This window comes from Podarcis melisellensis, assembly GCF_964234715.1.
Source record: "Podarcis melisellensis genome assembly, chromosome: 3".
NCBI classification, from domain to species: domain Eukaryota; kingdom Metazoa; phylum Chordata; class Lepidosauria; order Squamata; family Lacertidae; genus Podarcis; species Podarcis melisellensis.
In genome coordinates, this window is record NC_138530.1 from 29,888,789 (window position 1) to 29,905,690 (window position 16,902).

The window sequence follows — 16,902 nt, forward strand, 5'->3', positions numbered from 1 at the left end:
CCAAGGGCTATAGCCTGTGATTCCTCTGATCATCAATTTCAGTTTTAACTCCCAGACTTCCTACACCAAACAGCCTGTTTTTCCCAAGCTGAGAATAAAAGGGGACCAAGTACGTATTCCATTTGAATAGTGAACCAAGCAGTGTTCGAAATTAGCCAGGTGCATTTTACACTTGGCTTTCGACCACTTGTGACCAAGTGAGTATGCCTGGGCTCCAGGATGGTGCCTGACATCTCCACCATCTGGAGGTGACTGCCTGGGAACCACTGGATCTGGACTGTTTTCGCACACTAATACCCCATTCTGTAGAATTCTATCAGTTATATTTTATCTGCACAATTGGAATGAATTTCTGGAACCAAAATGTTTTACTACGTTTTTATATATGCTGGAAGCCACCCAGAGTGGCTGGGGCAACCCAGTCAAGTGGGCGGGGTACAAATAATAAAATTATTATTATTATTATTATTATTATTATTATTATTATTATTATTATTATTATTTCTGTCTGTCAATCCTTTAATAGGCATAGCAAACCACGCATTATCAAACAAACACCATATACAAATTGTGCAAAACACGAATTCAGCATAACAAGGTTATTATTTCTGTGCAGCCTGAACAGGAGGCCGGAATAGGCCCGTAGATATGTGGACTGTCCCTTGGTCAAGTGACTTCTTCTTTAGAGTTCTTAAACTAGCTCAAGGTTGTCATCTGAACTAGCCAGATGTTAAACTGATAATCTCAGTCAGTCCATCATTTGAAAAATAAGACTTTAGAACTCTCTTGCCCCCAAATGGCAACTAGACATTCCGTTTTGGTGACTGCAACCTTGGTTTAAGGAGCCATTTGGTGCATGGCATATATATTCAGTGGTACCTCGGGTTACAGACACTTCAGGTTATGCGTTTTCGGGTTGCGCACCACACCGAACCCAGAAGTACCAGAATGGGTTACTTCTGGGTTTCGGCGCTCGTGCAGAAGCGCTAAATTGCACTTTGTGCATGCGCATAAGTGCCAAATCGCAACCCATGTATGTACAGACACAGCACTGTGGGTTGCAAATGCTGGGGGTTATGAACACGCCTCCTGCCCGGATCACGTTCGCAACCCAAGGTTCCACTGTATCTGAGTTTCCAACACTGAAACCAAGGATGATAGATACATTGATGGCTACCAGCTTGGATGGCATTAAAAAGGGACCAGGCAAATTCATGGAGGATAAGACTATCAGTGGCTACTAGCCATGAAGGCTCTACTCTGCCTCTATAGTCAGAGGCAGTAATGTTTCTGAATGACAATTGCTGGAAACCACAGGAGGGAAGAGTGCTCTTGTGCTTGGGTCCTGCTTACTAGTTTCCCACAAGCATCTGGTTGGCCACTGTGAGAACAGGATGCTGGCCTAGATGGGCAGGTGGCCTGATCCAGGAAGCTGTTCTTATGAAATGCCAAAAACAATGTAATCAGTTCTGACACACACAACTAATGGCCTTGCCCAAGTCAGGGGGACTGTCTTGATCTCTGCTTCTCAATCTTCACGTATTCTGAAAAGACAATGAAGGTTTAAGAATCAAAATGGCACTCACACACCATTTTTAATTTCGAATGTGCATTTCGAAAGCCATTTCAAAAGTATAATTCATTTAAAATTGAAAGAAGCAATCAAATGTCCAGTGGAAGAAAACGAATGCTCCTGGCAAAGCTATTTATATGAACAAACCTGGCAGAGGCCTAAAAGCTGGAGAGAACAGCCAACAAGAACTTTGATGGAAAATCCTGGCAGGACATGAGAAAGCGCACGAAAGAGCATGATGAGTGCTCCTGTGGGGAGGAACATGGCACATACATCCCCAAGATGCCTTTGTGTAAATATTGGCATCTCTTTAACTAGGAAGTAGCTCACCAAGTGATTACACGCTGAAGCAGTGAGTGGAGTTCTAGCCCATTTTACAGAGAATCCAAAATTTAGGGATGTAGAGAAAATAATTGACTGGATAGCTCAGTTGGTAGAACAGGAGATTCTTAATCTCAGGGTTGTGGGTTTGAGCCCCATGGTGGGCAAAAGGTTCCTGCATTGCAGGAGTTTGATGACCCTCATAGTCCCTTCCAACTCTACAATTCTCTGATTCTCACTCAGGCTGACACTAGCAAGACTGTCCTGCAGAGAGCTCCTTACAGTAGTGTGGTCACCTTCTAGCATCCTTACAAGTAGCATGGACAGCTTTACTGCAGGGCAGATGTGGACAAGTTTTAAAGGGGTCATCAGGGTAGGCTCAGATAATGGCCTAACCCTGGTAATTAAGAACATAACAGGAGCCTGCTGGGTCAGGTGAGTTTCCCATCTAGTCCAGCCAACCAAGATGTCTATGGGAATCCTGCAAGCATGAAATGTGTTGGCTAACCAGTTCCATGGTTTAACTAGGTGCTGCATTCATGCCATGTGGCTCCTATAAGCAGGGACCATGGGACTATGGAACTTCAAAAGTTGCCTTATAGGTAAAAAAGTGAAGGTAAAGGACCCCTGGACAGTTAAGTCCAGTCAAAGGTAACTATGGGGTTGTGGCTCATTGTGCTTTCAGGCTGAGAAAACCGGTGTTTGTCCACAGACAGCTTTCCAGGTCATGTGGCCAGCATGACTTAACAGCTTCTGGTGCAACGGGACACCATGGCAGAAACCAGAGTGCACGGAAACACAGTTTACCTTTCTGCTGCAGCAGTCCCTATTTATCTACAGTCGTATCTCGGATTAAGAACTTAATTCGTTCTGGAGGTCTGTTCTTAACCTGAAACTGTTCTTAACCTGAGGTACCGCTTTAGCTAATGGGGCCTCCTGCTGCCGCCGCTGCACAATTTCTGTTCTCATCCTGAAGCAAAGTTCTTAACTCGAGGTACTATTTCTGGGTTAGCAGAGTCTGTAACCTGAAGCGTCTGTAACCCAAGGTACCACCGTACTTGCACTGGCATGCTTTCAAACTGCTAGGCTGGCAGGAGCTGGGAGAGAACAACAGGAGCTCACTCCGTCGCAGGGATTTGAACCACCGACCTTCTGATCAGCAAGCCCAAGAGGCTCAGTGCTTTAGACCACAGCGCCATCCGCATCCCAGGTCATCAATTCCTGTGTTGTCCCCACTGACTGATGGCAGCTCTCCAGGGTTTTAGACAACGTCTTCCCAGGTGCCTGGAATCAAACTAGGGACCTTCCGCATGCAGAGCATGAGCCCTACCACAGCCCTGCTCAGATTCTGACAATGGGGGGGGGGAGCCTATGGTCACCTTTGCTTCTCCTCCACATCCATTGACATGCCATGCTGACTGCCGAGCCTTGCCTGCTGGATTCAGACTCTAATAGTCAAGGTTCAACAGTAGCCTATCAGGCTGAGTGATAGCTCCTTGGCAGGGTTCTACAGACAGGCCTCCTAGAAAAATGGGAGGACACCGCCTGGGCTGGATTTAAAGGGACAGTGCAGAGAACACTTAATCTATTATCCATTCAGGGGCCCCTGAAATAGTAGCTATGTGTTACACAGCAAGGTCTGCCAACACCTGTACCTGCCAGCTTCTAGGAAAGAGCATAACATAGATTATTTATGAGCTTTCCAGGACTTTTTCATCCATTATGCTTTCCATTCTCTCACAAAAAGACTGTGCCGTGTCTAGTAATTTGCAAGCTTCCCCTATGGAAATTCTGGAACCTTAGATTAAGAAGCTAGCCTTGCACAGGTTCCCTGCGTGTATAAAAACAGCCCCCTCCCAATCCATTAATACTATAATACTATAATTCCATTCTTTCTCTAAATGAGCAGAAGACTGCATGAGCAAACATTCTCCAGAACCCCATAGCCAGAATTATTTGCCTCTCATTGCTCTGATCCTGCAACACCCTTCCAACATTGCCCCTTCCACTTTCTAGCACAAATGCCTCATTTCCTTCATTGCTCATTTTAACCCAATTTAACACCCACCCTAACCGTTGTAAAGGCATACAGTGGTACCTTGGGTTAAGGACTTAATTCGTTCCAAAGGTCCGTTCTTAACCTGAAACTGTTCTTAACCTGAAGCACCACTTTAGCTAATGGGGCCTCCTGCTGCCGCCACGCCACCGGAACATGATTTCTGTTCTCATCATGAAGCAAAGTTCTTAACCCGAGGTAATATTTCTGGGTTAGGTTAACGGAGTTTGTAACCTGAAGCGTATGTAACCCGAGGTACCACTGTACTGGGATGTCTCTTAATCAGGGTTTACAAAACCCAGGAAGCTACTTTATACAGTGGTACCTCAGGTTACATACGCTTCAGGTTACATACGCTTCAGGTTACAGACTCCGCTAACCCAGAAATAGTGCTTCAGGTTAAGAACTTTGCTTCAGGATAAGAACAGAAATTGTGCTCCGGCGGCGCAGAACGGACGTCCAGAACGAATTAAGTACTTAACCCGAGGTACCACTGTACAAGTTAGATTGGCAAACCTCAGTACTGCCAACACTGACTAGCAGCGCTTCTCCAGGTTCTCAGACAGTAGATATTCTAAGCCCTACCTGGAGTTGCCAGGGAATGAACTTGGGATCTTCTGCATGTAAAACAGCTTCCCTACCACTGAGAGCCCTACCCCAACCTAATTAAAGGCCAGCTCCAATTCGTATTGGCCACAGATTAGCACTCATGCAAATGTTAAACACTAACCACAGTTAAGGCTGACAAATGAAGAGCGGCAAGTTTTGTCATCCGAGAGAGGAGTGCACCAGTCCCTTAACTGTGGTAAGAGATTAGCAAATATTACATCTGCATTGGGCTAAAGGAGCAACTGCTTTTAGGCCAATACAGCTCTGAAAGTTTGTAGAACATGATCTCAGTAGTACAATCTCACTAAGCCACCCCAGTAACACCAAGTGTGAGTCATCTACTCGTCTTTGGGGATAACAACCCTTCCAAAATTTGCTAAGAGAGCAAAGCTTTGCTCAAAGAGAGTTGTCATTTTGCAAATATCGCACCATAGGCTGTTCTCAGTTCTGTATCAGGAGCTGCAGGAAGAAAAACATGATGTTCAAAGAAAGGAATCCGCTCGAGAAATGGCTTTTTGGTTAGAAGAGTCACATGATAGGTATCTTCTTAAAGGGACCGAGGAGGAAGACTGCACACATCAAACTTAGAAGCCAAATACAGGAGGAACGGCATGGAGCACAGCTGAGACTGCCCCAAATTGCAGCAGGCTAGCTTGGGACTCTCAACCACCATTCACTCTTCTGTTATGAAGGGGTCACTCTCTAGCAAAGCATGTGATTTACAAGTCAGAAAGAAAAAGTAACCACGGATTCAAACAAAACATTCCATAGCCAATGTCTCAGGAACATTCCAAACGCCTTTGGAGTAAGAGAGAAAGGCTAAGCGTCAGGCGTGACAATGAAGAATTTCAGAGCAAGGTGTACTGGAGGAGGGAGAGAGGGCTCACCTGAAAATATCAACATAAATTATCCATTTGATAGGAAAGAGTGTGTCCATCTATAACACCTGTCCCAAGGTCACTGCCATTGTATTATAGTATAGCAGCTTTGCCCACCAGATATTTTGGTCTACAACTTCCATCATCCTTGACCACAGGTTATGTTGGTCGGGGCTGATGAAGTTGGAGTCCAACAGCAACTGGAAGGCACCATGTTGGGAAAAGTTCAGCCTCAAGACAAATATGTTATTTCTGTTTTAAGAAGCAGCTGCGGGCCATTCATGGTACTTGCAGTGGCCTACTGGTCAAGACGTCACTTAACTCTTAAGAACTGTAGCCCGGCTGCAAGGAACACATGGCCCTGAGGCTCCATGCTCTGCTAACTTCCAGACTGGATTATTGCAGTGCACTTTATGCAAGGCTGCCCTTGAAGACAACTCAGAAACATCACCTGGTCCAAAATGCAGTGGCCAGACTACTGGCTGGAGTTGCCTTTAGAACTCTCATAATCCCTGTTCTCAAGTAACCGCATTGGCTGCCGGTTCATTTCTAGGCCCAATTCAAAGTGCTTCTGTAGATTTTCAAAGCCCTAAATGACTTCGGTCCCAAAATATCTGAAATATCCCTTCTTCCCCTACGGTCCCTCTGGCATTAAGATCAGCAGAGGGGGTCCTCTTGATAGTTCTGCCTCCCTCCGAAGTTTGGGGTGGGAGGTGGCATTCTCTATGGCAGTCCCTGAGTTGTGGAATTCCCTCCCCATAGAGTTGAGTCTGGCTTCCTCATTACTGTATGTGGCTTTCAGTGAATGATGATGACGATATGGCCCTTTATTCTGTGACACGTGTGAGATATACATTTCAGGAAGACCCACCCTGTTCGTTATTTTAACTGTGTTTTTTTAATTCTGAATTTTAAATTATTGTAACCCACCATACGATCATGAAGGTAATAAAAAAATACAACAACAAAGCAGATACCTATTAGCCCTTTTCGGTGCTGCATTTCACCCAGCAGAGGAGATGGGTAAACAGTGGTTCTCAGCTTTAGCAACAAAATCATCTCCTCTGCAGGCACAAGTCCCTTGCATAAGCACAACTCCCTTGAATCAGGGCCACTTCATTTCTATTCATTATAACGCATGCACAAGCTGTTAATTTTGCAGAGTGCTTTAATGTATTTTTTCTCCTTCAAAACCCTGTTAGAAAGTCTCACTGTATAAAGCATGGGACCAAGGCTCCAGTTCATATTTAAAATGAGGAGCTCCAGGTTCAAACACCTGCTCAGTTATGGACTCTCTAGGAGGCAACCACTACCTCAAAGACTAACCTAGATCATCATATCACGGGAGAGAATTGGCTAACCTGCAATCCTTAAGAGAAAGAGTAGCTAATCTAGTGGCCCTATGCATATTGCTAGGAATACAATTCCCATCAGCCAGCACACGCCATACAGAGAGACACAGGGAGAACAAGCTAGAAATGTAATGAAACTGAACCAGTGTTTTCAAATCTATATTCCAGTGGACACATTTCAACTGTATTTTAACAAAAGGGCAGCCTGGCCTTCTATTGGAATTGTCACATTTCTGCACATCACAGAGCACCAGCAAAAAAAAGGCACTAGACGTCTAGAACAGGAATATATATTTGATCGAGGTCACCAGCCAGAGCTGTAAATGAAGCCTGTAATTTAATCCCTAGGGGCCAGGGCCCTCTGATCAGTTTCTCCTCTGTGTGACACTGTACCACTGAAATGGCAACAGAGAGCTGCCTGCTTGACAGGCAGCACCAAACATGGAGAACATGGCACTGGATCAGTGGATGCGGGGAGGGGGGGCGGGACAAACTTGGATGGGGCAGTTAGCAACCAATGTTTACAAACATAAACTGGGAAGATCAGATGGGCCAGCCATAAATTATGACTGGATTGCAGTCAAGGCAAGAGCCTCACTCAACATTAAAAGCAAGAGGGGCTTTAGAGCCCAGCTTCAGTTTTAGTTCAAACTCTAAAAACAAAAATTGCATCACATGCAGGACATTAAGAGCTACTGAAGCATGATGGAAAAAATTCCATCCGACAAGTGAAATTGAATAACAAACACCTCTCTGGCCACACTGCAAGCACAGATGCTGAAGCAGAGCCTTATTATGTCTCCTCGGTCCAGATCACACTTCCAAACAAGGCAGGGATGAGAAAGGGGCTTTTCGTTTGTTGTCCTTGCCTTTAAGCACTGCTGCTTTAAAAAGAACATATGGAGTTGTGGCCATCGCTCCCTTTCCTGCTCACTCTTTTTTCTGGCCACCGTTAAGTAAAAAAAAAACCTGCAGCATTAATCCCTTGATCTCTACCCACAATTTTTCCTAGCTGGAAGAAGGGGAGGAAAAAATTAATCTTTTCTTCTAAAGCTTCTTTAGATCAAGCGGCTAAGTGCTTTTGGCTAATTTTAAAACTCCCAGCTTCAGAGCAGGGCCAGAACAGCGTTTGCTGGGTGACATTGTGAGGATTCTTTTCCCTCCCAAATGATGCAATCCAGGACTAAGAGGCAACCTAAGCCTTTGAAACTCTGGGGACTTCATTCCCAAGGACTACCTGTCATATTTCAGCCACAAATATTCACTGTTCTATTGGATCCCAATTTTCTAATAGTTAAGGCAGAATTCCAGCAGTGCACTAAGTCATGGATTTTTGAATTTGTGTCTCTGTGTGTGTCCTTTCACAATTCCTATAGTCTCAAAATTGCTAGCAGAGACGGTAATTTGAGATGGATTATTTCTCTATAATCTCTGTTCTCAATAGATAGTCTTAGTGATTCACCATAAGCTAAAGGTGCACATAGGACAATAAACTGTTATTATTGTGCTACTCAGATGATATTCACATCTAAAACATATCTAAACTGGATCATTCCCAAGTAGCTTCACTCCAGATGTCTACCTGTGCAAAGGAGCCCATCCTGCTGGTGGCTCTGTGTTCCAGATCAAGTGCATAGAAGTCTTTGAGCATATGGAATATGGATGCAAAGCTGTGTCACTGAAGACAGTCACACTGTATGTATGGACACCAGGAGGAGGAGCTACTCGAGGGTGCGGCTACTCAGTGCCCCTCTTCACATGTTGGTTTTATACACAAGTACAGTAACTAACCATTTAAAAACATTCATGCACCACTTAATGCTTCAGAAACCTCTAAGTGGCATAGAGTCTAAAACACCAAACAATATATCATTATAACAGAAGCATAGCCTAAAAACAGGTCACCACTCTGAGTAGAATTTCCTTAGGTGATACAAAGGATTTCATGAGTCTGTACGAGGGCAGGAGGCCCAAATGGGGTGTTACTATAAGTTTCAGCAATTATCACTACAATTTACATTCCACATATACCTTATTCATGTTGTTTATCTGTTTAGTACATTTATACCCCACCTTTCTTCTGTCATGGAACTCAAGGTGGAAATGATGGCGACATAGTTCTGCCCAGACATGGAGGTCCAGCTCCGAGGGCCTTCTGGTGACTCCTTCACTGTGAGAAGCGAGGTTACAGGAAACCAGGTAGAGGGCCTTCACACAGTGGTGCCTACCCTGTGGAACGCCCTCCTTTCCGATGTCAAGGAAATAAACAATGATCTGACTTTTAGAAGACATCTGTAGGCAACCCTGTATTGGGAAGTTTTAAATATCTAACATTTTTCATTTTTTATGTGCTTTAAGCCGCCCAGAGTGGCTAGGGAAACCCAGCCAGATGGGCTGGGTATAAATTAAAAAATCATTATTATATTATTTTAAATATCTGTGTGGTGGACTTAATTTGGCAGGTCTTCAGAACATAAGGAGAGTGGTGTTACTTGCAAAGTTTGCTGTTGGCTGTTAGACTATATTGTGTGCAAACACAAACCACAACTTAACAGTAAGTGTAACCATGTCCTCCAAAAGATTAAGCTGTCTGTTAAGCACCTGTTTATCACCACCCATTTATTAGTGCTTAAAGTGGTGCCTAACGCCATCCCACTTCTTTTCAGTGAATGCAACAGTCAGGCTTCATCTGTAACAAAGCCACCTCACCAGTTCTTCGCCGCACCCCTGCCTCCTTATGCTGAGCCTACTCATATTCCTCCAGAAGGCAGGGCAGGGCAAGTAATTGAAAACTGGTCCATCTAGCTGAATATTGTCTGCTCTGCCTGGTTGCATCTCTCCAAGATCTCAGGCCAAGGTCTTCCCAAGGCCTACCTGGAAATGCCAGGGATTGGATGCCAGACCTTTTGCAAGCAAATCATGCACTTTACTACCAAGTAAAGTTCTTCCCCAGTGTGTGATACAGCGCTCACATTACAGGGGAAATGATGCCACGCCCCCTACCTTTGTGATTGCCTAGTTCTACAGGTGGGCCTTCATACTGGAGATTGTGGTTTTCATTAAAGGACCTATTACTTTTTCTCCCCATTAATGAATTAAAATAAATTATTATATTCAAATCCCAACTTTTCTGCTATGAAGTCAATGCACCATACATGGTTCTGAGTGAGATGAGTCAGATCCTAAGATAGTGACTGGCCCAAGGTCACCCTGTAAGCATCATTACTGAGTGGGAATTTAAACCAGAGTCTTCCTATTCCAATACTGTGCTCACAATTCATTGGTTCTCACAAGGATTATAACTCCAACTCCCATCAGCCCCAGACAGCATGTGCAGCAGTCAGGGTTGGTGCATGTTGTAGCCCACAACATCTGCAGGACCACATGTTCCCCAACCCTGCTTTAGAGAGAGATGCTAGTGGTTGGATCTGGGACCTCCCTAGTGCCAACATGTGCTCTGCTAAGAAACTCTGGCTTCTCCCTAAAGAATGCTGAGACCATCGGGCGAATCAGATTTTCAGCCTCTAGTTTATTGGTTATCTAGTCCAGCAGTTGCCAACCTTTTCGGGGTTTGTGGACATATTCTGGAATTTTGAGAGGTGTGATATGGAAACTACCCCCTCTGGTTGATTCTCCCTCCCCCCTTTCCATGGATCACACCCACCACCCTGACAAAAAGAGAGAAAGCCAACACACACACCTAGATTATTTGCTTTTCCCATGGAGTCTGGGTAAAGGCTGGATCCAGTAGAATTAAAATGGATTTTACAGAATTTGCATGAATTTATGGCAGGTCCTCCTAAACATCACCAAATTAAAGCTTACACTGGTAGGCTGCTCTGTACACAAAATTTGCTTAGGTGCTTGCCAGCACCACAAATACATTGACGCAAGGCACAGATCATGATTTGTACGCAGGATGACAACAAAACCACCAAATCACAGAACACATCTGTGGACACAGATGTGACCTATGATTTGGCTCTAGCTTTGAGGGGAACCTTTGCAAAATTATGAGCATCATACCATCTGTGCCTCAAACCCATGTTTTCACATCATTTATTTAGGCTACTTATATACTGCTTAATTACCAAAGTCTGTATGGTGTACATCATTAAAAAAATGTGTAATAGATAAGATCATTTAAAACAGACATAAAAATAAACATGGCAGTACTTCAGTCAAAAGACAGATATGATCTGATGCAGGGAGGTACCCTTTACAAATGATGCAATTTCATGAGGATCATGTGGTGGTATGTGTGTATGGACCCCACCACAACCTTCTCTCTCTCTTTCCAGTTTGTCTTCCAAATCTTGTGGCACCCTCTTCTTCCCGCTGTCCTGTCTACCCCCTTACTATACTTTCTTTTCAGCTGCTCATGTAACAATCAGTTTTGAGAAGCATATTGATCTGAAAGAGGAAGTAGAGAACATTTCTTCTTTAAACTTCCTCCTTCAGTTCTATGCACTTTTCAAAGGAAAGAAAAAGGTACCCTGCCCTCACCAACTCAGCGAGGAGGGGCTCTGAGGCTTCAGAGGCAACAGGAGATGTCCTCAAAGGCACTGTTGCTCCCACAAGTGCCACACTAATGACCCTAACTCTGGCCACTGGATCTATGATCACCTATTCCTGCAACTGACATTCTAGTGGTTAAGTTTCTCAATCACAATGACCTTGTTTTATTGCATGACATTTGTCTAAAACCATATTCTGTCAATAGATTAATGCCGTTCTCGGTTGCTGTATGCACACGCAAAGTCATAGTCATAGCTAACCTTCATGGCTCACTAAAGTAAAACATGGATGCTAATTAGTTCAAGTTAATACATGAACAACAACAAAAGGCACACAATTACTTTCATTACTGGTAACAGTTTCTGCAGTAGTTACCAGTGTTGTCCAACACAAAGCTAAGCCCACAAACAGGCAATCCTAAACACACACTCACAATTCCATTATATTAATGAAGCTTCATAGCCATGTACTGTAAATGTGTTCAGGTTGCTGGGCCAATAAGATCAATAACCATTTCCATAAGAGGGCTATCTCAACTATATTACCTTTTAGGAACTCTATTTCATCATTCCATTTCAAAGTCACTCTGACTATTTCATGTGTTACTAGAAAATGGCAAACATGAGAACGAACTCTAGTTGACTTGCACTACCTCCACAGCACAGTGAGCAGAACTCATCTTACTAGCTTCAAGACCCATGATCTCCAAAAGCTACCTGGGCCCCATAGCTTTCAGAGCTTTCCACTTCCATGTTCAAAAGGAAACAAGGAAGCAGGAAGTTTCAGTCACTTGCTCTTCTTCCTCTTTGAGCTCATGCTGTGAAGCGGCTCACAAGAGACTTATCAGTCTTCAGTGTAGTTCTCCTCAAGGTCAAGCTCTAGTCCTGCCCCTAGATTCGCTGATGCTACCTAATTTGCCTTCTAATTATTTTGGACCTAGAACATTTCCCAACATTCATCTCCAGCTTTGCTAACATGAAACCTATCATGGTTTATTTTTGCAAGGGACCTGAGAGTTTAAGTGCCAAGGACAGTTGCTGATTCTTTAGTTTTTTTCTCATTTCCAAAAAGGATGTCCTCATTTGTTTCTGTAGGCTAATGTGCCTCCACATAACCCACCAGCTTTTGAAGAAGGCATGGTTCTAACAGTTACCACCATTAAGACTGAAAGAAAATATACAACAGGCTTAACCAAATGCCTCTCCAATCTCTATTAAGAAAAATATCAAGCCCAAGATGAATCCCGCAAAACCTAGAAGTTTGCATACCGCATTGTGAGCATTAATCCCAAGGAAAGGCACTCCGTCCACTAGCCTTTGGATTAACCTTAACCCCACAAACATATTAAGAAATGGAAAAAGGTACCAAGACCACATCCTTCCTTTTTCAAGTCCTCCTGTATCAAGAGATCATGAACTATCTCCACAAGAACATGCAGAGCTTTGCCTTCCCAGTGGCCTGGCAAATCGCTGCATCCCTAGAAAAGGCAGCAGAATATGGGTCATAAATACCTTTGAGAACCAGTGGCTCCTTGCCTTCTCGCTTGAGCGACTCCAGCACTATGTGCAGTGGCTGTGAAGGTATGACTCTGCTTGGCTCATTGGTATTCTCGTCATAAACAACTATTTCTTTGGAAAAGATCCTCTTGAAGGAGTCCTTGCCTTCCCGGCAAGAGATCAAGTCCAAGACGGTAATCTTGCCCTGCTGAAGCCTTCGCCGGCTGATCTTGTCAGAGCAATTGATGTGGACAGCTCCTTGGATGTGGCTCTTGTTGTATTCCATGAAGGGCCGGCAATCGATGATGACCGGCCCTTGGTGGCTCTTGCTGCATTTGGTCATCTTCTTTGCCAGTTCATTGGGATAGATGATTTTGACACTAGGCAACTGCTTGGTTGGGCCCGAGACCGGGCTCCCCACGCCGCTGGAGGGACTCAACGGGCCAGAGTTCTCATTGTTGTTGACCATTTGGTTAGCAGGGCACGTGGTCGAGGTTCCTACGTTGGCAGAAGTGCTGCTGGTGCTGGCTTGAGTCTGGGCCTGATTGTCTTTGTCGTACGTTGCCACAGTGCAGCAACTGGCACTGCTGCATCCACAACTCAAGGAGCGAGCAGAGCCGTTGGATGAGGGCATATACGTCAGATTCGCAGCCTTGAGGGACACAACAGCTGTGCTGAGGAGACTCACGTGGCTCTCGCTGGCAGAAGAGGCAGAATCCAGATAGCTGGAATCTAAGCAAAGGTTGAGATCCTGAGGTCGGACGGGCCTGGAGAGTGCCACTACTACCCTGTCGTCTAGTGGAGATGGAGGCATGAGGAAGCTGAGGATGGCAAGTCAAAAGGAACTCAAGCTCTCTGTTAAAAGGGGGAGGGAAATAAAATAACAATAATAAAGTATCTCGCAACACACAAGAGTCCCATCATTATTCCTGGATAGCAATGCTCTAAATATTGTTGATCAAATGCTTTGTTTTTCATAGAACAAGGGGAGAGCCATTCTAAAAGGCACACAGCCACCAAACATGGAATCATAAAACAGTAAGAAGTTGGGAAATTATCCATCCTAACCTTTATGCCAGGGCAGAAGCTGCCACACATTGGCTGCCTCCAACCCAGGATTGTGAGTCTGCTGCAGTTGTGGGGGTGCACAATAAATGCTTGCCGGTCACTAACAGAATTCAGCTTCGGCATCTCAGCCTGCACTTACATTGAAAAGCTATTTTACAGCCCTTATGATTGCTAAAAATATATATTAAGGGCTATAAGTGGTCAGTTTAAAAAAAGCAGAGATGTTGCTAAATAAGCCTCCCAGGGAGTAGAGGGCTTCTGCAACCTGTAGGGAGGGCAGGATTTGGAAAAGTGGTAAAAGATGATATAATAAATAATGGGGAAAATTGTGCAAATCTTAATTGGCATAATTTATGCAAATTTTAATTGATATGCATATTGAATCATTTTCTTCTTCTGCTGCAGAAATTAGGTTAACTTGGTGCAAAATGTTGATGTTTTATCTATATTTTGAGAATATTCAGGCCTGATGAAGACTAACCTAAATAGTCCACATTACATAGGCCAAACACCAAAAGGTATTTGCAGAGCAGCTACCATCATGTACCCAAGGCTTTCTTGCTCCAAGGGAAGGAAGCTCGTTGTGGAAAAGGACCTGCCCTTACTTTATCCTCCCTTCTGCAAATTAAAAATAGACAGAAGCGACCAGTGTGATGTTAACAATTATCAATAATGCAGGGCAGCCAAATCTGGCCTGAGGTGATGTTCTAACTCCCTCCTAGCACACAGTTTTCAATACTTTTGGCTTCCTGTAAAAATCCACCAAAAAGGGGGGGGAGAGAGAGAGAGAGAGAGAGAGAAAGAGAGAGAGAGAGAGAGAGAGAGAGAGAGAGAGAGAGAGAGAGAGAGAAGTTCGGCAGTAATCTGAACACATACTGGAAAGAAATGAGAGATAAGAAACAGGCTGCCATGCATCCCTTATGAGCAGAACTGCTATTCTGGAACTGCCATTTATTCAGATACTAGCACACTCCTCATAAAATGACAGGCCTGGAATATCAAAGAATTCAGGTCCCAACCTTCCTGCTCTTATACCTTAGTTATCACTACCATAACACAAAGAGGGACAGACTGAGATGATCCACTGTCCTAAAATCAGAGTTCCCTGCAACTCCCACCCCCAAGCAAGTTCATAATATATATTGGTTTTATAACATTCATTTAATGACCAATTACATTGACATTTGGCAGACTCCAATTGAGGTCAGTCAAATGACACTCACTTTTTAAAAAAAGTTATTACATCACCCTCTCAGTATCTTTTAAGGCTGAAAGCGTAAGCATACTTATCAAGAACTCCCATTTGGATCAAAAATGGATGTTGTTTTTTTTAATAAGCTTGCTTAAACTGGAAGAAGTACAGGATGACACAAAATTAAGGACAGTCATGTGGAAACGTGTGGTGCCTCCAGTCAAAGAAGAACAACCTACACAATTTAATCCAATTCAAGAATACTTTTTAAAAACATGAATTCCCTTCCCTACATTCTACTTTCTGTCTCTATAATCTATGTCCCACCCCCTCAAAACCCCAATACACACACTTTCCATTAGGATGGGTCACTATCCTAGGATAAGAAACCAGAAAACATAAAAACCCATCTATCTCCTCCTGAGGAGGAATGGAGAGAGAGGGAGAAAGAAGTATTTGCAGAATGGGTTTAAATTGTGACCAGAGGAAATACCATTTATCAACTATGGGGAGTCAGAAAACATGAATTAGATAAAGGGAGAGGAAATGTAAAATACAGAAAACAAGTTTCCTTTCCCCACCTTCTATTTGTGAAGAGCAACAAATAAATGTACGGAGAAAAACAACACAACACCATGCATTCCTGAGAAATAAGAGAAGCAAAGATCGGGAGAAGGGAAATAGTAGAGTACCTTTTCTTTTTTACAAAAAGAGAAAACAAGGGGTTAGTTTAGTAACCAAATCACGTGCGAGACCAGTAACGTTATGTTTGAGTTTGGTTTTTTAATGTTTGGATTTTTAAAAAAACAAACTAATAAAGTATTTGGAGACCGGCTAAGGGAACCCTGTTTGCCTTAGGATGGCAAAGGTATTTGGGGAGCTCTGCATCTCTGCAGCAGAGGTAATATATTTCCAGCCAAGCCATGAAGTCAGACTTGGGAGTTAAAAGAGCCCAGCCAAAATGAGGCACCTTTTCACGCTCACCGATCCGGAGCTGGTTCAGGACCTCACGGAGGGGGGAGGCGTTTTACAGAACAGGCGTAAAAAGGAGGGGGGAGGAAGAGAAGCGCTACATGAGATGCTGCTCCGGAGAGCCTCTTCTGCACTCCGATCCCCCCCTACCCCCCTAGATACTGCAGCAATCCCGGACGAGAAAAGCCTCCGTTTCTGACAATCCAGTCGGTGAAACGCACGCAAGTCGGCGGGCTCCAAGCGCAGACTGGCGCGGGGACGGATAACAGTGCTAGTACCTTATTTCCCACTGCTCCCCAACCTTTTTTTTCGCATTTCCCAGTTTGTTTCCAAACAGGCATCTCTCTCACTTCCCCAAGATAGGGCAGATTTATTCTAGGAGACGCTACGCGGTCGACCTACGCACCACAACCGCTTCTCTCCGTAAGGAACCCAAGTCTCCCACTTACTTCATAAAGAAATATTTCCCTCCAGCACCCGGCGCTCGTCTGTGGCTATCGATTTACGCATTAAGCCCCCATTCACTCGGCTTCATTGATCTCCACCAGCAACATACTTACTTTCTCTTTTGCTACACAGTAAATGTAAGGTTCGAACAGGGCGTGGTCGGGGGAGGGATAGACAGCGCGCTCCCCCAATAGGGGCTCTCCGGGAGGAGCTGCTCGAGCCCCCCCTCGCGGGGATGCCCGGGATTGGCGGCGGGTGGGCAAGGGGGAGGAGCCACTCAACTCTTAAGGGATGGCTCGCCCGCCGCTGCTTCGGGTCCTGTGTCAGAAGCAGCGGAGGGAGTGATGTCATTAGCAGCCAATCAAAGGCACGAGTGGGCCAGCCGGAGCCGGAGCGGAGCAGCTGCTCTCTATTTACATG

General features: G+C 44.4%; 1 protein-coding gene across 1 annotated transcript in view; it reads right to left on the reverse strand.

Annotated features, from left to right (window-relative positions):
* Positions 1–16,617, reverse strand: part of DUSP10 (dual specificity phosphatase 10) — a 47,784-nt gene extending 31,167 nt beyond the window's left edge. The window contains exons 1-2 of the mRNA XM_081904181.1: positions 16,485–16,617; positions 12,819–13,658 (exon numbers count right to left, since the gene is read on the reverse strand). Coding sequence (XP_081760307.1) covers positions 12,819–13,617 — 799 coding nt within the window. The 5' untranslated portion in view covers positions 13,618–13,658; positions 16,485–16,617. The remainder of the gene's footprint in view (positions 1–12,818; positions 13,659–16,484) is intronic.
* Between the last annotated feature and the right edge of the window lie 285 nt (positions 16,618–16,902).